Source organism: Colobus angolensis, unplaced genomic scaffold, assembly GCF_000951035.1.
Source record: "Colobus angolensis palliatus isolate OR3802 unplaced genomic scaffold, Cang.pa_1.0 Scaffold32, whole genome shotgun sequence".
Classification (NCBI taxonomy): domain Eukaryota; kingdom Metazoa; phylum Chordata; class Mammalia; order Primates; family Cercopithecidae; genus Colobus; species Colobus angolensis.
In genome coordinates, this window is record NW_012116488.1 from 5,368,133 (window position 1) to 5,393,299 (window position 25,167).

The 25,167-nt window shown below is 60.9% G+C and overlaps 1 protein-coding gene across 1 annotated transcript; it reads left to right on the top strand.

The window, feature by feature from the left end:
- The first annotated feature begins 6,642 nt into the window (after positions 1-6,642).
- Positions 6,643-20,139, top strand: BEGAIN (brain-enriched guanylate kinase-associated). Its single transcript, XM_011951583.1, has 9 exons — positions 6,643-6,772; positions 6,868-7,033; positions 7,112-7,166; positions 9,330-9,418; positions 10,799-10,960; positions 12,236-12,302; positions 13,326-13,433; positions 16,684-16,767; positions 17,965-20,139. Exons 1-9 carry the CDS (start codon positions 6,643-6,645, stop codon positions 19,309-19,311), a joined length of 2,208 nt encoding a protein of 735 aa, XP_011806973.1. The 3' UTR covers positions 19,312-20,139.
- The last annotated feature ends 5,028 nt before the right edge of the window (positions 20,140-25,167 follow it).

Here is a 25,167-nt window from a genome sequence, read left to right on the forward strand (position 1 = left end):
ACTAAGGTTTGGCACCCTTAGTACAAGGAGGAGAGTGATGGGGAGGAGGCCGTAATGCCGTCATTGGCTGCCAACTGAGGGCAAGGCTGGTGAGGGGCTGTGAGAGCCCCCAGTGGCACTGATGGAGTGAGGGGCATCCTCAGGCCTGAGCTGGAAAGAGAGGGGGTGTCAGAAGTGGGACCACACAGGGGTCCGCATGGGTGGTGCACAGTGGGCATCACAGAGGGTCTGGGAGCTGGGCCTGACTCCCCCTCCCACCTCCAGCAGCGCAGCCCCCACCATGGCAGTCATCTCTCAGCAAGCATGGCTTGTGCACTTCTGCCCACTAGGCTCAGTGCCAGGGTCTCACACTCCCTGCCCGGATCCCTCCTTCCAGTCCTGGGCTCTGCAGGCCAATGCGCTCCCTGACCATCTCCTCTCTGTAGGTTCTGTGGCTGGAAGAGGCCGGCAGAGCCCACGCTGGGATTGGGGGCCTGGGTTTGGCTGCCCTGACTCAGGTGTGGCTGGAAGAGGCCGGCAGAGCCCACGCTGGGATTGGGGGCCTGGGTTTGGCTGCCCTGACTCAGGTGTGGTGCTTTCAGCCATGCGGCTACCCAGGGCCTCAGCTCTTCGTCTAAAATCCAGCTTGGATAGAGATCAGTGGGGACAGCAGTGGACTGTGACCTGCAGAGAGGGGGTATGGAGGGATGCCCCGGGACATAGCCTGCTGCCCCAGGTGGTTCTGCCCCACCTACCCTCCTCGGGCACTCAGCTGTCCCCTCACTAAGGGACAGAGTCCCCAGGCCTTCACCCTGCAGGCCTTTCCTGAAATCGCAGCTGGGAGCTCAGAGCTGGCTGGGCTCTCTTGGGGCACCTCCAGTCCTGCAGCAGGCACTGGGTCCCTGACCAGGAGGAGACAGCCCCCATGCCCTTGCACTGTAGGACTGGGGTGAGGATGGAGAAAGGGCTCCTGACGCAGGGGGGAGGTCAGGGAGCCCTTCTTGGAAGAGGTGAACAGAGTGAACCGAAGTGCAGGGAAGGGCATGCTCTGAGCAGGGGGCAGCCTGTGCCAAGGTTCAGGGGTGACTCTGCAGCCACCCCGATCTCTCTGCCTGGGTTGGCCTGCTCTGCCCTGGCCCTGGGCACGCCCTGGGTCTGCCCACCCTCCGAGGGCTCCCCAGGACATGGTGTACCAGCTCCCAGCACGTGGTTCTGCAGAGAGAGGGGGGCAGCGGGGCAGGGCTGTGACTGCCCGATAAGATGAAGCAAAATGAAACATTTCCTGCTGCATCCAGGCAGGAGGCAGCAGCGGCGGCCGGCCAGGTCACCCCGCAGCGGAGGCTCCAAAGGGAGAGGTGGGGCCGGTGAAGGAGGGGGCAGGGAAGGGCGGGGGAGCAGGACGGGAGGTCTTGAGCCCAAGTCCACACTGTCAGGGTGGCCCCAGTTGAGCTGGTGATGACCGAAGCTCACTCCTCTCCAGGCCACGCCTCCTGGCTGTGGGCCCTAGCTCAGCACCGTGACAGTCCCCTCCTCACTACATACACACCACGTACACACACAGGCACATGCATGTACGTGTCTTTCCCCCGGGGGAAGTCATACAACAGCGAGCGGCCGTGGCGATGACATTCAGAGTCCTTCTCTCTGTGCAGGTGGAGTCCCGGTATCGCTGCAGAGGTCAGCCACGGGGTTGTCCAGGCCTGGACCGGCACGGCTGAGCCCAGAGCAGCGCCGGCAGTGACAGGCTGTCCTGTTGGACTCCGGGGCCACCGTAGCCGACCCTCCAGCCACACAGGGGGCAGAGGGCAGCTCGTCGTAGTTGTCTCGCTGTGCGAGAGACACGCACCAGGATGGCTAAAGCGCTGCTATTGCATTAAAATCTGGCATCTCGATGTGAGGCTGGCCTGGAACGGAACCCCAGCCGGGCTGTGTGACCTCGGACAGGCCCTGTTCCTTAAGCGCTGTGAACCTCAGTTTCCTCATCTGGAAAATGGGATGGGGTACACACCTCGCTTTCTGGGGTCTGAGGACTAAATGAATGGGTGCACACGGTGGGCAGGGGCTGAGGTGCCCCCCACCTTCTGTTGGGAGTGGTCTGCTGTCGGCTTCCAGGCGACACAAAGGACAGAGTCAGTGCAGCAGGAGCAAGTTGGAGGGGAAGAAAAGGCTCTTCTAAGCCATGAGGAAAGAAGGTGGCCATGGGCGCAGGGAACACAGGAGAGGCTGCCGGCACAGGAGAGGCTCTGCCAGGGCAAGGGATTCTGCCCACTCAGCCCGGGTTCCCACAGGCCTTGTTGCTGCTCCTTCAATGGAAGGCTTGGGGCACGAGGTCTTCTGCAGGGAGACCCCAGATGGCCTTGGCCGGGGGCAGAAGCAGCTCTGCGAGGACTCGGCCCTGGGCCCGCAGCAGGCATCCCAAGGGTCTGATGTGGGCTTCCTCCAGGGGCCAACTGGAGGTTCTGCTGGGAAAGACCAGCCTGGGTCAGAGCAGCTTTGGGGACAAAGACCTCCCAGGGCTGATATCAACTCAGTGGAGGCTGAAAGGGTGGGTGTGTGACCCCCACTCGGCCTGGTCCTGCTCTAGGCACTGTGGGGTGCAAAGGCAGGCTCTCAGGGGCATGTGCACAGCCCGAAGGCCAGCGCCTGGCGGGAAGGTGGGGGGTGCCAGCAATGGGGAGGATGGGGCTGCGGCGGGTCCCAGGGGATGGGAATTTGGGGTGAGGAACTGGCCTTTTAGTCTTGGTACAGAGAGGAGTTGGGGGAGCTCTGAGCCAGGGCAGAACATGGTCTGGTTGGGTCTAGAAATGAGCCGTCTTTGGGGGGACTACAGTTTGGGGGGCCAGGGTGGGAACAGGAGACCTGGCACTGCAAGTCTCAAGGACACGGCTGGTGGGGAGTGAGAGGCAGCAAATCAACCTCGTCCAGGGCAGGGTGGGCTAAGCTGGGGTTTCAGGCCCCCTCAGGCGCTACATGGGGAGGAGCTAACCTGGAGCAGGAGGGAGGAGTGAGATCCTGGCAGAGGGGACACGGGGACAAAGTCACGGAGATGAGAGCCTGGCTGCCTACAGCCTGGAAGGGAGGAGGAGCAATCTAGTGTTGCTGGAGCGTGACACTGTGGGGCCAGGCTGAGAGCCACGACCAAAGAGGGAAGACAGAGGCTGTGCCCAGGGCATGGTGGGATCCCACAACATGCCAGGGGCACCGGGCGGGAGCGGCTGACTGTGCAACAGTGACAGCCGCAGCCCAGCCCCAGCCCATTGTTGTGACGTCAAGTGGGAGGATGGGAGCCAGGCCTCCCCCGCAGCCTCCAGGAACCTGCTCAGCGCCCTCTGAGCTCCAGGCTCCCATGTCCCCAGCACACCATGGAGCTAGAAAGGGTTTCCTCCTGACACCAGGGGCCCTGGAGCTCATGTAACTATCCTCCCCCGGCCCGGCAGGGCCCCATGGGCATCGGGGAGCAGGAAGGGCACGGCCCCGGTGGCCTCGCATGATGGAGGAAGGACAGGACAGCAGGATGACAGACGCAGGGCCCTGGGGCTCCAGCCCTGACCCTAAATGGACACTCACCTGCTCCACTGAAGTCACCCTGTCTGAACTCCATCAGCTGCGCCAAGACTTGCAGGGTCGTGGGGAGCCAGGGAGCATCCCACCTGTTTGGAAGCGCCCTCTGGCTGTCTCGTGGAGTGGCCTAGCTGAGCAGAGGAGGGAAGCAGTATCCCAGCAGGAGGATTGTGTCCAGCACAGGCTGGACGTCCAAGGTGAGGGGAGGCACCTGGAGAGGACGAGAGGCACCTTCAGCAGAGGGGACCGAGAAAGGCTTCCTGGAAGAGGTGGCATCTGAGCAAAGCCTCACAAGAGAGGAGAGGATCTGAGGACACAGAGAAGGGAGATGAGGACATGTCCAGGGGAGAGGACAGCATGAATAAGGGGTCTGGATGGGTGTGGGGGCGGCCACATTTGGGGGAAATCTGAAGGCCTGCAGGGGACAGTTGTGCCTTTTAGCAGGGGCGAGAAGAGGCATCAGGCCTGGCTGGCTTGAGGCAAAATGTGCCGTCATTTTTCCTGGGGGCCAGGAGTGTGGTGTTGGGGTGTGGCCAGACCTGGCTGTCACTGTCTTCCTCCCATCTTTCTGCCCTGGAATGGGGTGGGGGCAGTCACAAGGTCCCACAGGTGGCCACAGGCTTTTCTGCATCTGTAGGATGGCAGCAGTGGTGGCATCCCTCTCAGGGCTGACATGCAGTGGGAGGGGCATCTCACCCGTGAGAACGGGACACGTGCACCTTGTGGTTCATGCCTGGTGCATCCTGAGTGTCCCGTTCTCCTTCCCCACCCGTCAAGGACCTGAAGCTGGCTGTGCAGCCCCTTCAAGCCATTCCCTAGAAGGCATCTGTTGACAGTGCTGCCCCCAGGGTCCAAGCCCTAAGAGGAGGTATGCCCTGGAGGCATGGACAGAACCTGCCCAGTCTCCTGTAGGGCTCCAGGCTTCCTGGGGTCATCTCATCCTGACACACACAGGGCCTAGGTGGCAGCTGCTCCCCACGTGACTACACCCATGTCCACAAAGGTTGCCAAGAAGCACCAAGGCAAGGTCTCTTGGCAGGTCAGCCTCGGTGGCCCAGGCCAACCCCTAGTCCATCTGTCTGTCCAACAGTCACCAGGTCCTTCTGCCAGCAGGAGCAGGAACGTGGTTCCATGCACCCAGCTGGAAGTGACACTGAGACAGGTCATCCCCGGGGCCCGCGTGCTCTACTGGCTCCCCCTGGGGCCATCGCTGGCTCTGCTGACAGCCGGGCCAGAAAACCAGTGGGAGGTGGCTCATTCCCCCTTCTGCGGTCCCACAGGTCATGGCTCCCCTGCTCTCAAAACACTTCGGCAGGCCTCTCAGCTGGGCGGCCCTCCGGTGCCAGGCTCTCAGCGGCATGCCCCTGCCCACCCTTCCTTCGAAGGGAAGTTCAAGGAAGGGGAGGGCGGCAGCCCCAGCAGGGCCCAACAGCCCTGGTTCTTACCTCATCTTCACCGAGCCTTGCTTTGTGATCCTGGGCCTCTTACTTAACTTCTCTGGGTCCCAGATTTCTCATCTCTAGGATGAGATGGCCCACATGCCACAGGCTGGGAATGAGAATTTCCAAACAAGTGTTGTTACCTGGCTCGGAACCAGAGCGGGTCACCAGTGATACTTAGTAAATGTCCTGTGAGAGACCAGAGTCAGAGCCGGGGTCAAGTCACAACCGTGCCCCCACTCACTGACTCACTGCACCTGCAGGCAAGCCCCGCCCCTTCCTGGGCCTCAGTTTCCCCTGGGTCCTAGCCTTTCTACTCCGAGCACCTTCATTCTTCAGCAATCCCACCTACCATAAGGCCCCTTCAGAGGGGACCTGCTGGGGTGGGGTCTCCTTGGCCAGGGCTGGGAGGAGGACGCTCATGGGAGTCGCTGGCCTCGGTCGGGCCTCGGAGGGAGGACAGCTGTTCCTGGCAGCCTCAAGCGAACGCATTCCTCCCATCCTGTTTTCTGTTTGCTCAGCAGCACTGGGGTCATTTGCTGAGGGTGTACCTGGGACCGGATTTCCAAAGTCCAGTCCAGCCAGAGGCCAAGCCCACCGCCCTGACCCACTTCACCTTCCCTATGATGCGCTGGGGCATCAGACCCATGCCCGCTTCTGCAGAGCAGCTCAGGAATCCGATGATCAATGTGTGGCTCGTGGCCAGCGCCAAGAGCTTTCCCTGACCTCTGCTGCCCCCTCGGCCTGACCCATGGGCGCTAATGGTGACTTCTGGGGTGGGGGTACCAAAATTTGATCTTTAGCAATTTTTTTCTCTGATTTTTGATCCTCACTGTAGAAAATATGACAAATTCAAAAAAGTATAAAAGAAAAATGTTAAATTATCTAGCATTTCACCAGCCAAGTATAACAACATTAACATTTCTTTGCTTGCATTACTGTCCGTGGCTGTCCGTATGCAGTTATTTTTTCAATGGGATTATACAGCTCTTTTTCTGAGCATGCCCATATGCCTGAGTCTTGAGGCACTCTTTGAAAGCCTGATTTCTGGGGCAGCATCAGAGCCTTATTGATGGAACCAGCCCCTCTAGGCAGAGGTCAGATCTCCCGCTTTGGCGCAGGGTCAGCAGGGCTGCCCAAGCGTCTCCGCGAGCCTGCCAGCTGACCCCCAGGGAAAACCCAGGAGGGGACAACCAAGTGGGTGCTCGTCTGGGCGCTGTGTCCTCAAGCAGGCTGGCACCCTAGCAGGGCCGGGGCAGGCACGTGTCCTTCCTCACACCCATCGGTCCAGCCCACACAGGCCACAGGCAGAGGCAGAGGAGCAGGGGCCCCACGGCAGGGTGAAGTGGACCCCGGATCCCTAACATCTGCCAGGTCCCACAGCCTACAGGACACTCCATACATCAGCTATCGGGGCCTCCTCCTGACCCGCCAATCCTGCACGCCAGGAGCCCAGCCCTACAACATGCAGGCACCCGCCAGATGCAGAGCTAGCAGGGAAGGGGAACTTGCCCCCGTCACTCCCCTCTGAGGCTGAGACAGTGGACCAGACCCCACCTGTGTCCTGTGAGGCAGGGCTGAGGGTAGACCTGCTGCCCTGCAGGGAACAACTGACTTCAGAGGCTGCCGCTGCCCCTCCCCACCCCTGCAGTGATGGGAAAGGATGCTCCAAAGAAGCACTGAGCGAGTGACCAGTGACCCTGCCATGATGGGACTCGGTGCCACCGCTGAGCTGGGACCCTTCAGAGTGAGGAGTGAGGGCTGGCAGGTGCAAGGCTGGGCCCCCTTCTCTGGTACCCACGTCCCCAACCCCTGCTACTTTGCAGATGACAAGGAGTTTTCTTCGCAGGGTGGGGGGACCAACTCCCCATCTCTCTTGGTCTCACAGCCCTCCGAGGGGCTGTGGCTGTGCCCCCAATGGTGGGCCACGCATGGCCCCTAGCCCTGCCCACCCCTGTTCTGAGCAGCTCTGTCCTCTTTGCTCACAGGCTGCGCGGCCCCTGGGTGCCCTTGTGCCTCGGGCAGCCCCGAGTCCTGCAGGGCCGGCTGGCCAGGTCCTCACCCTCGATCTGGGACAGGTAACATACCTGTTGTCTCCCCTGGCTCCCTGGTGTCTCTGCGTCTGTCCCCAGACATCTGTCCCGTGTCTGTGTCCAACTCCCCGAGACAGATTCAGAGGCCCAGAAGGTAAAGGTGAAGGCGTGGGCTGGCAGCACAGCCTCACAGCCCTCACCCCAGCAGCCCAGCCAAGGGTTCCATCCTTGGACTTGGGCCCCCTGCAAGTGGCCAGAAGGGGCTCCCAGTGGAAGGCAGAAGGGAGATCCCTCAAGGCCTCACCATGTGCCAGGGGAGGTGGGCACTCATCCCCGACCAGGGAATTCCCACAGGCAAGGAGGGAGCCAAGAAGCATATGGGCATGCACACACATACATACGCACGCACGCACACACACACACAGGCACACGCACTGCCGGTTAGCCCCAGATCCTGGTGTAACTCACCAGGCAGCAAGCCCAGCAGGGCCCCCCCACGTCCCCAGACCTGGAAGGGTGACCCCAGCCTGGAGGGCGTGGCCCTGGCTGCTCTGGGCACCACACCCCTCCCTGTGTGTCTGCTAAGGAGCTGTTTCCAGATGCTGGGGACTCCCTGACCCATCTCAGCCCTTGCCAGGTCACCTTTTCACCCAGGGCAGGGGGCAGAGGCCTCTGAGCTGCAGGCCTCCAGCAGTTTGCCCCAGACTGCCAGTGGCCTGGTGACCCCCCCACACACAGTGCCACCCCGACACTGTCCACTGTGTGGGGGTCCTACTATGTAGAATGTGAACCAGCGACAGCCCTGCCCGTGTCTGGGCACACCATCCCGTTCTGCAGATGTGGAGACTGAGGCTGCTGTGGCCCGGCAGGGCTCGGGTTAGTGTCTGGTGTGGGGGACACTGGACAGGGAAGGAGGTACTGTCTGGGCGACCGCAGACCCTACGTGCACAGCCTGGACCGGGCAGAGGGGACACGTTCAGAGGTGTGAGAAGCTGAACCCCCAGGACTGGGTGACAGGGCTGTGAGGGGTAAAGAGGGGTCACCATGCCCACCCCCAGGGTGGGGAACGTGGAGGGCAGTGAGGGTGTGGTGGATGTGGCTGCACTGGACGGGTTGGGTGTTGAGATGCCTGAGGGCCACAGGTGGGTGGCTGGATGTGCTGGGGGTATGGAGCCTGGCAGACACCCCGCCGGCTGGATGGAAGCCTGGGAGGGGTCCTTGTGCAGCTGGCTTAGAGGGGATTCGGCCCGAACATACAGGACGGGGGTGCAGGTGCAAACCAGGGCCTCAGGGAACAGCCTGGGCAAGGTCAGGAGGGGCCTGTGATGTTACCACCGGACCAGCAGAGGTGGGGAAAGATGTGGCAGGAACCCTGGGGCGGCCAAGTGCCGGGCATCAGCTATGCCTGGGGACGGGGTGCGTGTCCGTGGCCGGGTGCCTGCAGCAAGCGGACACTGAGGCAGAGAGGGGTGCGAGAGCCAGGCGCCGGGGGCACTGCTGGCCCAAAGATTGTTTGGGTGTAGCAGGTGGGTGTGTATGAGGGACTTGGGGAGGGGGGGGCAGTATTTAAGGGCTGGTGGAGCAGGGAGTCAACTGCTGTATCTGGAAGGCCATCCGAAGGCCGGGGTAAACTGAGGCTCTGTGAAGCTGCCTGACGTGTGAGATGTGTGCCCCGAGCCCACCCCGCAGCCCCTTCGTCCTCCCTTCCCACACCTGTCCCGTGGAGAATCCCTGCCTCCCCTCTGTACCACAGGCTCCCGAGGCAGGGGCAGGGTTTGTCTTACTCCTGCCTGTGAGGTCTCAGACAGGTTGCTGGCTCTGGGAGGTTAGGGTAGGGGCCTCAGGGTGCCCAGGAGGGGCAGGGCTGGGTGAGGGGGCACAGTGAGCTGGGGGTGCAGGTCTCAGAAGAGCGAGGGCCTGAGGCTGGTCAGTGAGGCCTGGGGTGTGGCTGGAGAAGGGGTGAGGACTCGGGGCTGAGGTGGCCACGTGGGTGCATGGACAACGCCCTTGCCTCTTCCCAAGGGCTGTGGGCACACCAGGAGGCCCCGCAGGGAACAGTGGACTTCAGGGACTGCTGCCCAGCCATTGTGCCTGCCCTGGGAGCCCTGGATGGCACAGGAGTTCCCGGGAAGCTCACCACCTCCCTGGGGAGGACAGGCCTGTGCTGGGAAGCAGCCTGGGACCTGTAGCTGTCGAGTGCTAGAAGTGGGGTGGCCACGGAAGGCTGCCTGGAGGAGGTGGAAGGAAGCCTGAGCACTGTCCCAGAGAGCGCTCCTGGAGGCAGACCCGTGTGGGCAGCTGGGGCACTTTGCCTCAGGGATTCCCTCTTTGCTTGTTACTCTGCATCCTCTTGTGGGGACTGACTCGGGAAGACCTGCCCTGCCCTTCTCTGATTTTCTCAAAAATGTAAGCAACTCCTTATTTTTATTTATTTTTAAAAATATAGTCCTGGGCAGGAATCCAAGTGTGCTTCCTGGAGGCTTGCTGGGTGTGTGCCCGTGGTGCCACATGTGGTTTACTCACAGGGCCCAAACAGAAAATGCCTCTGCTCGGGGCTGGGGGAGTGGTGGCCCCAGGAGGACCGGGAGCCTCCTGCCTGCCCTCTACTCCCCGCACTTGGGTTTGGGTCGGGAATGTTGTAAGAACTCGGGCTCTTGCCCAAGGTCCCATAGCACATCCAGACAGAGTCAGGGTTCCAGGCCCTCTCCCACACCTCAGGTTTCCTGCATGACACCCGGGACTTCTGTCTTGTCCCGCCCCCATCTCACAGCAACACCATCCAAAAGATGTTGGTCCCGGATAGCCCCTGGGCTGTGCACCCATCGCAAGGAAAGAACTGCTGGCTGCGACCCCGCTCTGGCCCAGCCAAAAGGAAGTGTAGCCCCTGCCTCGGGGAGCTCAGAGCCGGCCCTGTTGGAGGCCCCCACACTATCCTCCTGCCTTTGCACAGCTTTAGTTCAGGTGAATCGTTGGCAGGTGGTTCGGAAGAGTGGGTCACGGTGGGTCTCTGTTTCCTGAGCATGTGGGGCTCTGCATCCTAGGGTCCTACCCCCCAGGAGACCCCATTCTGGGGGAAGAAAATAGCACCTCAAGAGCTGTCTGGGTTTCTGGAAGGCTTCCTGGAGGAAGGGGAACTTGAACAGGCAGGGACCTTGCCAGGTTTCCCGTGCTGCATGCAGCCTCACTGGCCATGGTGGTGGACACTGCCTGGGCATGGGTCATTGCCACCAAACCTCTCTCTGGCCCAGAGAAGTGACCCAGGATCCCGGGGCCACACAACCATTTTGGGGAAAGCAGGTCTGGTCTTGGGCGTGGCACTGCTGACTCTGGGCCTCAGCCATCCCAGCCTAGCGCTGTGGAGGGGCAGGAGTGAGGGCCCTGGGCACCTGCGCCACCAAGGGCCAGCTCCGTGATCGACAGCCTGGGTGCTGATGGGCGCTCTTTATACCGGGGTCCTTTAAACCACCCCCAACACACTGGCCAGGTTCTGGGGTCAACGACTCCTCCAGCCACCACCTGGGATTTACCTGAGAGAGGCACTGGTGGAGTCTGAGGAACCGCCCGGGGCCAGACTGGCTCAGGGTCAGAGTCCCTAACTCTGGGGCGCCGTGGTCTCCAGTGACGCCCGGGAGGCTGTGTGTGTGTGTGTGTGCGTGTGGGTGTGGGTGTGTGTGCGCGCGCGCGCAGGTACTCGCGTGTTAGTGCGGCACGTCCCGGCTGGCCCGCGGGCCTCAGTTTCCCCCGCTCAGCGCCGCGGCCCCGCCCGCCGCCGCCATGTCGTTGCAGCGCGCTGCAGGAGCAGAAGGGCGAGCTGCGCAAGCGGCTGTCCTACACCACACACAAGCTCGAGAAGCTCGAGACCGAGTTCGACTCCACGCGCCACTACCTGGAGATCGAGCTGCGGCGCGCGCAGGAGGAGCTGGAGAAGGTCACGGAGAAGCTACGCAGGTGAGGGGTGGGGCGAGGGCCGGGCCGGGGCGGGGCGCGAGGGCCAGGAAGTCGCACGTGGTGTTCCCCTCCCACCCTGGCTGTTGACCCCACTCAGATGCGGAGTCCAGAGGTTCTGGCAGGGGAAGCTCTTCCTCCAAAGTCACACTTTGGAGCAGCCGAGCCAGGATTTGAACCCGGCAGACGTCCAGACCCAGACTGGTCCACCCGGGGCCCAGCCATGGTCCGCTGGGTCCTGATGGGAAAAGCTGTGTCTAGCCCGGAGATGAACCAGTTTAGGGACCATTCCCTTGAGCGCGTGCGGGCTAGTGAAGTGTCGATCAAGGTGTGCCGGACTCCCTCAAACACCACAGTTTTCTAAAAGCAGTTTTCTTGTGCACATTTAAAATGGATGTTTTTCTGAAATGGAATATGCACTTTCCCATCTTCTTAAACAGAAAATGAAAGAAGCGTGCAACCTTTGCTGTTGGCTTTATTTGCCTCCCTGTTGCCCCCAGGGAGGACTTGCCATAGGGAGGGGGTTTGTTCCTCTCCGAACAGCCCCATTTCCTGGGTGTTTTGGCTGTCACCCTCCATTCATATGGAAACCAAGTCTGGGCAGTGCAGTCAGACCTCAGTTAAAGTCTGGGCCCTGCCCGTTACTGCTTTAAGTAATTAAAGTTTCACCTCAGTTTCCCTATTGGCAAGACAGGGGCCATAACACAACACATAGGTTGTCTGAGGCTGGACACCATCCCCAAGCCCCTCCCACCAACAATGGAATCTCCAAACACCTGATTCCCGCCTGACACTCGGCTCCACTCCTCCATCCTGGCAGAACCGAGTCTTGTTCACTGTGAGGTCTCCAGCCTTACCCTAGGGCCCTTCACATAGTCAGTGTTAAGTCTCTTCCCTGCTCATTTGCATTTGAACTGTCAACCCCATAACAGATTTGTAAGAATTGTGGGTCAAATGTGAGTAAACTGGCTCCACGTGCAGATGGGACAAAGTCTCTTGTGAATAACAAGCCTTCGCTTCTCATCTTCAGGGGGTTCCGGGGTGGAGGGGGAAGTATAGTCCTGGGCCCTGGCCTAGGAAAGGTTTCTACCAGAGCTTGCTTTAATGAGATGTTTTCTGCTCTGTGCAGAGGGGCACAGATTCCACCAGGGTGAGGCTGGTGGGGTGAGCTCGGGAAGTCCAAATTCAGCGCCACCCTGCTCAGCAGGCTGTGCAGCCATGAGGGTTGTGGGAGGGCCAGGCCTGGCATGACAGTGACCCCATTGCCTCCTGTGCCAGGATTCAGAGCAACTACATGGCACTGCAGAGGATCAACCAGGAGCTGGAGGACAAGCTGTACCGCATGGTGAGGCCGCCAAGCAGCACCCACTCCCCCACCCCGCACCTCCTTCCCTGGGGGAGCCACCCAGCTGACACCCCTGGCCCACTCAGGAGCTGGGACCCAGGTCTTGCTGGTCCCATCCCTTTCTCCACGGAACATGTGGAGCCGGGTGGGTGCTCTCCGGCTAAGGGCGTACTTGGGTCCAGGGCTCCCCCGTGCTGCCTGAGCGGCGGGTGGGAGCACTCCAGCCTGGGGGCGTCTAAGAGGGGCTGTGGACGGAGGACATAAACTGGGAACCGGCCCCCCAGCTCAGCCTGCCAGTCCAAGGACCTGGGCCCAGGAGGATAGAGAGGCCGAACTCAGGCCCTGGGTAAGCCAGAGGCAGGTTTGAGTCCCAACTCCACTCTCATGGGGACCCTCACACCACCTGCAGATGACCTCAGTGGCGTTGCCATTTTCTCTGTGACTGCACCGCTGGGACGTGTCCAAGAGGGACAGGGCGTGGGTTTCTGGCGCCACTCCCACACTAGGATGAAGAGCTTTCCTTTCTTTCTACTCTGGTGACCGGCTCATTTTGTTTTTGAAAGCAACAACCTGCCCCCTCTCTGTGGTGCTGTCAGAGAGGCGGGGTGGCAGTCCTGGGGACTGGGCCTGGCTCTGCCTGGGTCCCTGGACACAGGCCCTTTCCTTTCTGAGCCTCAGTTTCTCAATCTGTCTAGTGAGGTGGGCTGGGCTCTATGCGAGGCACGAGTCATCTGTCCTCCGTCCCCACTCCCAGCTGCTGAGGCAGGATGCTGTCACCTGTGTCGCACATGAGAAACTGAGGCTCAGGGTGGCAGTGACGTCCCCAAGGCTGTCTGGATTGGCAGTGTTGGACCCAGGAACTGAACTAGGGTCTGTCTGTGCTCGTTAACCCCGCACCCTTGGCCCTTCAAGTGTCTCGTCATTTATGGTGACAAGGGGCAACACAGGGGGTGCGGTTGAGTGACTGGGCTGGCCCACCAGGAGCCAACCACAGACTTCCTCCTCCCACTGTCCCACCCCCAGGGCCAGCACTATGAGGAGGAGAAGCGTGCACTGAGCCACGAGATTGTTGCCCTCAACAGCCACCTGCTGGAAGCCAAGGTGACCATCGACAAGCTGTCGGAGGACAACGTGAGTGCCGCGCACACTTGGCCCGTGGAGGGCAGCTGGTGGGCCCAGGCGAGGGCTTCCCAGGATGCGCTGGGAGTCACAGTCTGACTCTGAAGGGGACTGAGCTCAGCTGCTTCAACCCCAGCCTCAAGGGGCTGGCACAGGGTACAGGATGGACAGGCCGGTCAGGGCTTGGAGAAGGACCTAGTACAGTTGGGGAAGGATGGGGCTGCCTCGCTGAGGACGCCAAGGGCGTCCTTAAACAGACCCTCTGCTGTAAGGACTTGAGCTAGGGGATGCGGGGCCATATTATCCCATTCAAGGCTTCCTGACCCCAGGGCGGGGTCACGGCCACTCAGGACTCCTGCCCTTGACCTGTTCCAGGGTCGCATCACAGCCGTGTGGCTGCCCATGGGGCCTAATTTCAGGTACCCTGTGAGATGGGCCCAGCTGCCCCCCACAGACCCCGGACAGCTGCCTCTGAATTCACGAATTAGCTTCTACTCCTTGCCAGACCCTACTAGGCTCCTAGAACTTGGTGTGAACAACAAAAATAAAAAAAAAAAAAAAAAAACACCTCTGCCCACGTGGAGTTCACATCTGAGTGGGGCAAACTCTGGAGTATGTTAGACGTGTGAAATGCTGTAGAGAAACAGAAAGTGAGGAACGGTACCAGGGAGTCGCCAGCTGTGGGGCCTGCAGATTTCAAGAGGGTGCCTCTGGAAGGGGCTGCTGGGCCAAGACCTGAGGGAGTGAAGGAGCCAGCCATGCAGACATCCGTGGGAAGAGCATTGCTTCCAGGCAGAAGAAAACTGTGGTGTGCAGCTGAATGTGGTTAACTTGGAGGACCCCAAAGAGGCCAAAGAGCGCGCGGGGGAGGGGGAGCCAGGGTCTGAGGTCAGAAAGACCATAGGAGGCAATGCTGTATAGGCTTCTCTCAGAAACCTGGGCTTTATTCTGAGTGCAGTGGGGAGCCATGGAAGGTTCTTAAACAGAGGAGCAACTTGATTGCACGTGCAGCTTCCCAGGGCTCACATGGCTACCATGCTGGGAACAGGCTGTACGGACGAGGGCAGGAACAGAATGATCAGGAGGAGGCCAGGGCCATAGTCCAAAGGATGTTGGAGGGCTGAGATTCTGGTTGTGTTTTGAAAATAGAATCAACAGGACTAACCAAGATTTAGGATGTGGGTTGTTAGAAGACGAACTGGGTCCAACCCAGCTACAGGGTTCAGAGCCCAAACAAAAGGAGTTGCCTGCCATTTCCTGGCTGGGGATAGCTGGGGAGGGGCAGGAGCTGGGTGGGAGATGTATAGGAGCCCTTCGAGGGGAGATGTCACAGGGCAGCAGGAGGTCCGGGTCTGGAGTTGAGCGTGAAGGCCGGCACGCCAGTGGAGACTGCCGAGGCAGCGTGCAGATGAGAAGCAGGGAGGCCCCAGGACGGAGTAGGGACCAGCAAGGATGCCTGGGAGGGAGTGGCCAGCAGGCTGGGGGACACCAGGCAAGTATGGTGCCCCAACAGCCACTTGAGAAGGGGGCTGCAGTCAATGCCCTGGCCGGCTGACTTGCCAGCTACTGAGAGACCAGGTCAGAGGGCCAAGAAGAGGCATTGGGATTTGGGGAACTGGAGGTCGGTGGTGGAGTGGAGCAGTGGTTCCAGGCACAGGCCACCCTTCTAAGGAGTGTGGCTCTAACAGGAGGAGGACAGGATGACATGGGCTCGGGACAGGAGGTGCTTCTTAACGTGACGAGGCCAGGCCCCTTACGTAAGTGGGCACTAGTCCCGGGGGCCTCTCTGCAGGGATGGTGCACATGAGGAAACTAAGGCATGGCCAGCTTCAGTGGTTTCCCAGGTAACCCAGGTGGTCGCTCACAGACGGGGCCAGAACTCAACCTCGGGACTCTGACTCCAGCAGCCCTGGGCCCTGGGCGGCCAGAGCGCTTGCCGCCACCTGCTTGCTCTGCCAGAGTGTCCCATGAGCATTTCCTCCCCAAGCCAGCAGCTGCAGCTGCTCAGGAAAGGCTCCCAGCTGTCCCAGAGATGGCCACCTCAGACATGAATAGCCCAGGCGCTTGGGTACTCAGCCAGGTGCGCCAGGGGCTATGGACATGGCACCGGCTTCCCAGTGGCAGCCTCTCCTGGTTGTGGCTGGTGGGGCTCAATGGCAGACCTGGGCTGGCTGGGCAATGCCTGCAGTCCTCTGGTGCCAGGGGCAGCTGATCGACTGGGGTCACACAAGGGGCCAGTTCTCAGCTCTCAGGCAGTCGTGCTGTTCTGTTCCTAGGAGGCCCAGGAGGGCACTGACAGGGGCTTGGTGACTCCAATTCCCTCCACCGTGTAGGCCAAGTCGGGGGCACCAGCCTTCAGTGAGGGAGGCTCTAGGGCCGTGGTCAGGGGACAGAAAAGTGCCTGTGTCAGAGACAGCCTTCCCTGGACAGCAGGACGCCTGGTGCTGGTTGGGTTGGGACTGTGGCCAGCCTTGCCAGGAGCAGCCATGGGGCAGCTCAGGTGGGTCACAGGGCCTCCGGGCCACCCCAGAGCTAGCTGTCAGAGCCCTCCCAGTGGGGACCCCTGTGGGGTGGGAATGCCAGCCCCAAACACAGGCACATGCAACAGAGATTCTCAGTGGCGAAGCCACACCCCTTGAGTCCTACTGTTTGCATCTGTTTTCAGCTCAGGAGGCTGAGCCAGTGCCCGCCTGGGTCTGGGGTCACACACCTGCCCGGTCCCTGCCCAGCCCTGCAGCCATACTGTTTCCAGGCCACACTTTGGGAAGGGGGGTGCGAGCAGGAAGTTTGAAGTACAGGGTGGAAGGTGCTGGGGGCTCATCCTGCCTCCCATTCCTGCCTGGCACTCCCTCCCAATCATCTTTGGAAGGACTCTGGGAGCCTGAGGGACAGGTAGAGGGAGACCAGGCCTGCTCTATGAGCCCGGGGGGCCCCCGGGAGCTCAGGGCCATTGGGACTCCTCCTTCTACTACTGCCCCCCACCTTATGGGAGGTTCCCATCTTGGCAGGGTCCCCAGGGCACCAGCTAGGGCAGCGGCAGGGCCCTCCATGCTCCAGCAGCCCCAGGTCAGAATGAGGCCCTCATTTTGCAGGCAAGAGTGTGGAACCCAGAGAGGGCCGGAGCCAGCAGTGGGTCCCTGTCCTGCCAGGCGCACAGCAGGCCCTGTGCATCCCACTGTCCCCGCTGGCCACTCAGCGCTGGTCAGGGCGGCGGGGCCTTGGCTGGGGTGAGTGGCGCCGAACGCCTTCTCTTGTCTTTTAGGAGCTCTATAGGAAGGACTGCAATCTAGCGGCCCAGCTGCTGCAGTGCAGCCAGACCTACGGCAGGGTCCACAAGGTGTCTGAGGTAACGTGGCCCCGCAGCCAGGCCCACCCTGCCCCGGGACCACCGGGCTCCTTTTGTGCCAGTGCCACCCCAAGGCCATTCCCCAAATATCTTTGAGGAGGAAGATGCCGGCTGAGCCTGAGCCTCCTCTGTCCCCCTCGCTCCTGTGGGGCCATGACATTCCTGATGGTGGAGGGGATGCCAGAGACACCCCACCTCACACAGCCGGGCAGCCCCTGGCCCTCACCAGAGTCCCTCTGGCCCACCCCAGCTGCTGGTTGCCCTCTGTTCCCTTCGAGGGCTGCTCCAGGTCCTTGCTTCCACTGAGCACTGACACGGCAGAGTGACCTTTGCGGAACTTTGCAGGATCCTGTGGCTGGGCACGATGACTGACGGTGCCTATTTCAGAAGGAAAATGTTCAGGAAAGAGGGAGGGACTGAGGCCACACGGCAGGCAGGTAGCAGAGCCAGGACCCAGAACCAGGCCTGCCCGATGCCCAGGGCAGATGGGCCAGTGGCCCACACCGGCCTGCCTATGGCCACTGCACCCTGCGCACCCCGCCCCCCAACCCTCCCCTCACATGCAATCTCCCAGCCAGGCCTGTGTTCCTTTCCCCTGGTCCTGGGCCATGCCTGAGACACTCACAAAATAGATCAAACAGTAGCGGGACACCCCCACATGGCACCAGGCACTCTCAGCCCTGGCCCTCAATCTTTGTTGCATCTGTTTCTGAGTCTGTCTTCTTCAGGAATGCTCCAGCAGCATGACTGGGGGGCTGGGGAGCGGGTCATGCCCCCAGTAGAACCCATAAACCCATGGGCCTGGGAGAGCAAGTCAACCCCTTGCTGGGCACAAAATGGGTGGGGTGGCGCTGGGAGTGGGTGCAGCCTTGAGTGGGACCTGAATCAGACCCGGGTTCTGGCTTCTCCAGGCGACTGCAGCTTCTGGGCTGTCCTGGGTGCAATCGGAGTGGGGTGGGGAGAGATGACCCAGGATCCCAGGCACTCACAGCACCCACACCCCTGGGCGCTTGTTCAGTACAGCGTCCTGGATCCAGGCTCCCCGTGGTGTGATCTGAGAAGCCGGGAGGCCCCGTTCGTCTGTCTGTCTGCCTGTCGGTCATGGCTAACATCAGTCCTCAGCTTCGGGGCCAGGGCTGGGCCCCCATGCTGACAGTGACCCTGTCCCTGCCCTCCCGCTCCTCCCACCCGTTCCAGCTGCCCTCGGACTTCCAGGAGCGCGTGAGCCTGCACATGGAGAAGCACGGCTGCAGCCTGCCATCCCCGCTCTGCCACCCGGCCTACGCCGACAGCGTCCCCACCTGCGTCATTGCCAAGGTGCTGGAGAAGCCGGACCCCACCAGCCTGTCCTCCCGCCTGTCCGATGCCTCGGCCCGCGACCTGGCCTTCTGCGACGGGGTGGAGAAACCAGGCCCGCGGCCCCCCTACAAGGGAGACATCTACTGCAGTGACACAGCCCTCTACTGCCCGGAGGAGCGGCGGCGCGACCGGCGGCCTAGCGTGGACGCGCCCGTGACCGACGTGGGCTTCCTGCGGACCCAGAACTCCACCGACAGCGCGGCCGAGGAGGAGGAGGAGGCCGAGGCGGCGGCCTTCCCGGCGGGCTTCCAGCACGAGGCCTTCCCCAGCTACGCGGGCTCACTGCCCACGTCCAGCTCCTACTCCAGCTTCAGCGCCACGTCGGAGGAGAAGGAGCACGCGCAGGCCAGCACGCTGACCGCCTCGCAGCAGGCCATCTACCTGAACAGCCGCGACGAGCTCTTCGACCGCAAGCCACCCGCCGCCACCTATGAGGGCAGCCCTCGCTTTGCCAAGGCCACGGCCGCGGTGGCGGCCCCGCTGGAGGCCGAAGTGGCCCCGGGCTTCGGACGGACCATGTCACCGTACCCGGCCGAGACCTTTCGCTTCCCGGCCTCTCCGGGTCCCCAGCAGGCCCTGATGCCCCCAAACCTGTGGAGCCTGCGGGCCAAGGCGGGGACCGCCCGGCTCCCCGGGGAGGACATGAGGAGCCAGTGGCGGCCCCTGAGTGTGGAGGACATTGGCGCCTACTCCTACCCAGTGAGCGCTGCCGGCCGTGCCTCACCCTGCAGCTTCTCTGAACGCTACTACGGCGGGGCCGGGGGCAGCCCGGGCAAGAAGGCCGACGGCCGCGCCAGCCCGCTCTACGCCAGCTACAAGGCCGACAGCTTCTCGGAGGGGGACGACCTCTCCCAGGGCCGCCTGGCAGAGCCCTGCTTCCTGCGGGCGGGCGGCGACCTGAGCCTCAGCCCCGGCCGCTCGGCTGACCCACTGCCCGGCTACGCACCCAGCGAGGCGGGGGACGGGGACAGGCTCGGGGTGCAGCTGTGTGGGGCCGCCAGCAGCCCTGAGCCCGAGCAGGGTTCCAGGGACTCCTTGGAGCCAAGCTCCATGGAGGCCTCCCCGGAAATGCACCCTGCCGCCCGCCTCAGCCCCCAGCAGGCCTTTCCGCGGACTGGTGGCACGGGGCTGAGCCGCAAGGACAGCCTCACCAAGGCCCAGCTCTACGGAACCTTGCTCAACTGAGCGCCCGCGTGCAGGCCTGGCCGTGGGCCCCTCCCCGCCAGCCCAGGGGGCCCCAGAGGGCCGGCCCCACCGCTCCCCAGCCCCGGCTGTTCCCCCGCCCCTGCCAGCGAGGAGGCTGTTCCTCCCAGCACCTCCTCTCTCCTCCCCAGCCCTGTAGGCGTGAGAGCAGGATCCCCCACACCGCGGCGTCCACCCAGCCCCGCCCCGTGGAACTCCACTTAGAACGTTTTTCACACGTCCTTCCCCCATGTGAGAGGAGCATCCCCCCTTTTATAAAGCGAAACTATTTTTATAGAGAAAAAGGGTCTTTCTTAACGCACTTGGCCTCCAGCTCCCTGGACGGCTGCCTTGGCGTTTTCAACACAAAGCTCCTTTATGTTTTGGGTGAGGGTGCGTGGGGCCTGCCCCTTGGAAGGGAAGGGAAGGACGGTGTCCTGTGGAGACCAGACTCTGCAAGTAGGAAGTGGTGAGACCACCCCTGCCAGCCAGTGACAAGGGAACCCTGAAGTTGTGTCCATGAAGAGGGAGCTGAAACGAATTCGGGGCTATGAAGTGTTTTAAAAATCCATTTTTCGCAGTGTGGCCACCACACCGCCCTGAGCCCTCCCACGGCCCGTAGTCCCTGGTGGGCCGGGATGATGCCCCAGTGCGGCCGGTGCTCATCTCCGCCCCCCGGGTCCACCCCCTGACACCGTCTACTCTACCTCAGACATGATGAGGCCCTCCACTCCTGGTTTCTGTAGCTTGCATTCCTGTCGTCTCTGATGCATGCCCTGTCAGTTAGCACTGTATTTTGCATTCATTAATAAAAGACACTGGTGGAAAGAATCTGGGTTGGGCTGTTTCTCCACCTCCTGCCTTTTGGTCTCGGGAAACTGGGGCCCCTAGTGTCCCTCCCCAGCCTTGTTCTCGGCAGCCAAGTTGGGCCCCTTAACCCCACTTCACACCCCATCCCCATAACACCCCGTCCCCACCCCGGCATCCAAGTTCCCATCGAGGGCGTGGATTCTCCTGCTTTTCCCCACCCACCGGATACGACAGCTCTTTTATCTCATGCTCCTGTGCGCTGCCCCACCGATTTCCTGGCCCCTGATCCTCGTGTCTCAGACTTGGCTTCTGCTCCTGGAGAGGTACCGGGGGTGCAGCCGGAACGTCGGCAGGCAGCCTTTCCCTGGGCACACGGGATGCTGCCACTCTGCTCTGCCTTCCTGCTGGTATTGGGAACTGGCTGTCAGTCCAGGAAACGCTCCTTTGGTTAGAAAAAAAAAATTGCTTTCTTTTCTCCAGCTCTTTAAGATTTTCTCTTTGACTTTGGCTTTCTGCGGTTTCCCTGAGGTGTGTCTGGGTATGGAGTTCCTTCTTAGGAATCCTTCGCAGGATTCTCAGGGAGCCTCACATCTGTGGATTGGTGTACTTCACCAGTTCTGAAAAATTCTCAACTATTATTTTCTTAAAACATTTCTCTGCCCATTCTGTTTTCTCCCTCTGGGTTTGTTTCCCAGACCTGTGCTACCTCAGGCCTGTAGTGGCCCTGTCACCACCCCCACTGTGCCCTGTGCCACCCCAGGCCTGCAGCAGTCCCTGTCACCCTTCCCCACACCCTGTGCCACCTCAGGCCTGCAACAGGCCCTGCCACCCCTCCCCCACCCTGTGCCACCTCAGGCCTGCAACAGGCCCTGCCACCCCTCCCCACACCCTGTGCCACCCCAGGCCTGCAACGGGCCCTGCCACCCCTCCCCCACCCTGTGCCACCTCAGGCCTGCAACAGGCCCTGCCACCCCTTCCCACATCCTGTGCCACCCCAGGACTGCAGCGGGCCCTGCCGCCCCTCCCCACACCCTCTGTGGCTGCTGCGCTCTCCCTGCTTCGCTGTGCATCATCTGTCTTCCAACTCACTAATTCCCTCCTGTGTCTATTCAGCCACCACACACAGCCACTGAGGTTTTCATTTCAGTTATTCATGTTTTTCATTTCTGGAGTTTCTACTTGGTTGTTTTACATATCCACAGTGCCACTTTCTTAGCTTCCCATTCCCTGGAGATATTTTCCAGCTCGTCTCTTATTTCTGTCAACATGGGGGGCACAACCATTTCACAAGCTGGTCTGGGACTGGACCACAGTGTGGTCTGTGCAGGCCTCTTCATGGTTCCTGCTCCGGCAGCCCTGTTTCTCTGGACACAGCCTGCTCATCTTGGATGCACACTCATCCCTGCCCTTGAAGATGTGCATGTGTGGGTTCAAGGCTGAGGATGGAGGCCCCTCTCCAAGGGGGCCTTTATGGCTGTCCCTGTAGGTGCCTGGGGGCACGTCCCAGTGGGGAGCACCTCACCCCAGGTTCATGCCTGGAGGTTCCCTGGCACACCTGGCTTTGTGTGTAGCTCTAGCGTTGCTCTGTCTCCGGTCAGACGACTCCAAGGAGAGTGGGCACCAGCCGTGGCTCCCTGCGTCCTTGCCCTTCTGCTTCCTCTGCAGAAGCAGCCAGAACCAGCCTGGCTGTCTTCTCCAGCCATAAGTGCCGCCCCAGGAAGCAGCATCCCTGAGCCAGAGGAAGCTTGGAGAGGTTTGGGATTCTGGTCTCCTCTCTGGGGCCGTGGACAGAAGAGGAGCCACAGTCCCCACTGAGCTGGGGGCAGCCAGGAGGGCAGGAGAGAGAAATAACTGGCACCCGGTGGGCAGAGGCATCCCCAGAGGGGAACCCAAGCCTCAGCTGCCCCAGTGTTAGCTGCAAGATTTCTGTCACTCAGACATGGGAAAGCTGAGGTCAGAAAGAGGGGCGCTCTGGCTCTCCCACCGCTAGGTGACAAAGGTCCTGCTCAGCTCTCCTGGGGGCTACCGAATCAGACGTACCTGCCCTGGGTGGCAGCCTTGGCCCAGATCTGGAGGGCTAGATTCAGGCTGTTGGCCCCCACATCGCCACCTCAGAGCCTGCGGCCCCCGAGATGGCCTCTGCACCTCACTAGGGCTCTCCTGCCTGGGCTGCAATGCCTGCCACAGTCAGGCCTGCAAGGTGTCCTGTTCCCAGAGCAGCCAGCACTATTAGACCCTTGCCTAGGACTGGGTAGGGACAGTGACTTTGGCTGCAGAGCCAGGCAGCCTTCCGGCTCAGGAGAGAAGAGGAAGGAGAGGGTCCACACGGCTTGCAGCAGCAGGGTCAGGCTGACACCCCCAGCGTCGGGGGTAGTCAGGGCACTGCTCCTTGTGATGCTGAGGCTGGGGAACCTTGGTTCACCACCCCCAATTCTCATGGCTCAAAGCTGGCTCAGCAGGGCCCTGAGACTTAGGAGCACCGGTGGCTTGACTGGTGACTCTTTTCTTACAGGATCCCTCGGGCTGGGTCTCAGTGCCCCGCTCCTCTCCCTGGTGCTGTTGTCAGCTGGCAGCCTCATGATGGCCTCAGGGACCTGGCTCTGCCCACAAGGAACTCAGAGGTAGGGGAGGAAGGCAGACAGTGTAACACTCAGCTCAGGGATTCCAGAACACAGGGCCTGTGGGCATCTGAGAAGGGAGGGACCTCATGCTCCAGGGGGATGAATGAAAGGGGTCAGAGGAGAGGATCACACTGGGTGCTGAAAGATGAATAGGAGTTCAACAGGTATTTTAGGCAAATGGAACAGAGCCATGAAAAGACACAGATCTGTGACAGCTGGAGAGTTCCAGAAACTGTTCAGTGCTCCCGTGGGGCTCCCAAGGGGCTGAGCTCTGGAGCTGGCAGTTTCCCTCTGGACCTGCCCTTTGACGTTCTGCACTTGGACTGTCCCCACAGCTGGACGGGAAGTCCTGGGCAGTCCCCATCTACCCAGGCAGCTTGCCATGGCACGGGGTTCCATGCTCCACCCCTGACCTCTCCCTGCACTGAGATCCTGCCTTGCCTTCAGGGAGGCCCTGTCTGCGCATCTACCACCCGCCCACACATCCATGTATGTTTCGCCTCAGCTCTCAGCAGGGCAGTGCAGGGTTGGGCTCTGCCACCAGTTGACAGTGTCACCTTGGGCAAGACCCAGGCCCGCCTGGCCTGCTTCCCTTTATGGAGCCTGAGGACATTCATAAATGCAATTTCCAGGGACCCTCTAGGTAGCTGGGTCTCCCACCGTACAGAAAGCCAAACTGAGGTGGAGGTGGTGCCCACAGGAGGCCGTTTGGGAAGGGATCCCAGGTGCAAAAAAGAGCACAGGCTTGGGGTCAGAGGGCCCTGGGCACGGCTCCCTGCCCTCAGGGCAGCAGTTTCCTCTGCTGGACAGTGGGGATCATGGACACCCTGTCAGGAGCTGTGAGCACCAGCTGCACTCAAAAAAAGTCACGGCCACGCCTGGCATACAGCAGTGCAGCCAGCACACACAGCCTGCACGGCATCTGGAGGTGAAGCCGTTTTTCTCCACGATGGCTTTGGATCTGGCATCTCACATTTTCTAGGAGAGGATGAAGGTGAACACTCAGCCCCAGGAAGGTGGGTGGAGGGAAGAGACCACACTCCTTTTTCATTCCTGCTCCACATTTTCTAAATTTAGCTTTCTTATTTTAAAACTGCAAACAGTGAACTCCCTGACACCTTGCCGAGGATCAAAGTCAGTCTTTAAGAATGTTCTTTGGAAGAAAGTATTTGGAAAAAGAAATAGATAAAAGCATGGTGCACACCTGCCATTCTTCCCAATAAAATGACCTAAAAAGGGAAGGGGCTGGCAGCCAGCTGGCACCCACAGCGGCTGGTGTTGAGAAATCAAACCCACAGAGGGCGGAGCTAAGAAACCACCACAGTGGGTTTTCTGTGAAGCCCTGGGTGGCCCCGTGGCCCCAGAAGGGTCAGAGCTTTGGGTTGGTTCAAGGCCGCCAGCTTGGAAAATAAATGGACTTCAGGTGCACAGAAGTGGAAGGCGTTTGTCCCAAGTGAAGCTGGGTGACAATCTGCAAAGTTCTTTCCTTTGCCTTGTCTCTCCTCATCCCCACAGGCCCCCTTTACGGATGAGAAAACAAGGCTCAGATAAGCAAGGCCCCTGCAAAGGTCTCAGACCAGCAGGAAATGGCCCTGGGACGTGAGCTGGTCTCCTGGCTCCGAGTCCCACAGGTGGCAGGCAGTGGTGTGTGCCCAGCACAGGAGCAGGGCCAGGAGCCCAAGTAGACAGGAGGCCTTTCAGCAGCTGGATCCCAGCCCTCGGAAGCCTGACGCAGTGTCATCTGTGACTGATGCTCACACTGAATCAGTGGCAACGGTAGGGAACAATCACCAAACGCTGCGATGAAATTCTCAGTCACAAAATCATCATCAGGAAGGTGGAAAACCACTGGGGTTTGCACTGGGTCAGGAAGCAGAGCACCTAGACTCCAAGGTCTGGGGCTGGCAGTGAGGTGTGGGGATGGGAAAGGCAAATGAGAAACGGCCTGAGAAGCCCAGGCCTCCCTCCACCCCGACCACTGCAGCTTTCCCTCTCCATGTGTGTCCGGGTTCATTCGCACAGCATCCATTCATTCCACAAACACGTGCTGAGGCCTGCTCAGGCCTGGAGCTGGGGAGACACACCCTCATGAAAATACTTGTAGGAGGAGGGTCCTGCACTTGGGGAGATCACTTTCCCTGCTACAAATCACAGTTCCCACCACACCTGCCCAAGGAGCCTGGGTGAGGAGCATAGGTGTGACAGAAGTCAGCCAATCTGAGTCCTTCCCTGGACTCGTCCAGTGGGAATGAATGAGGGCGGCAGCCCCAGTTGGTGGCTTCTGCCGTTAGATTGAACCTGGACAAGGCCAATGCCCAGAGAGTGACAGGGACAGCAAGGGTAGGAACAAGGGCCCACCACCCCATGGTCCACTGTGGCGAGGTCTGAGAAGGGAGCCACGTCCACCCTCTACCCTAAACTGGCTCAG

Bases quoted from the DNA above. Each gene is read 5' to 3' on its own strand.
- BEGAIN (XM_011951583.1), top strand. From the start codon at position 6,643: ATGCTCCAAAGAAGCACTGAGCGAGTGACCAGTGACCCTGCCATGATG. The intron at 6,773-6,867 runs GTACCCACGTCC...TTGGTCTCACAG, and splicing joins AGGCTGGGCCCCCTTCTCTG to CCCTCCGAGGGGCTGTGGCT. The intron at 7,034-7,111 runs GTCCTCACCCTC...GTCTGTCCCCAG, and splicing joins CTGCAGGGCCGGCTGGCCAG to ACATCTGTCCCGTGTCTGTG.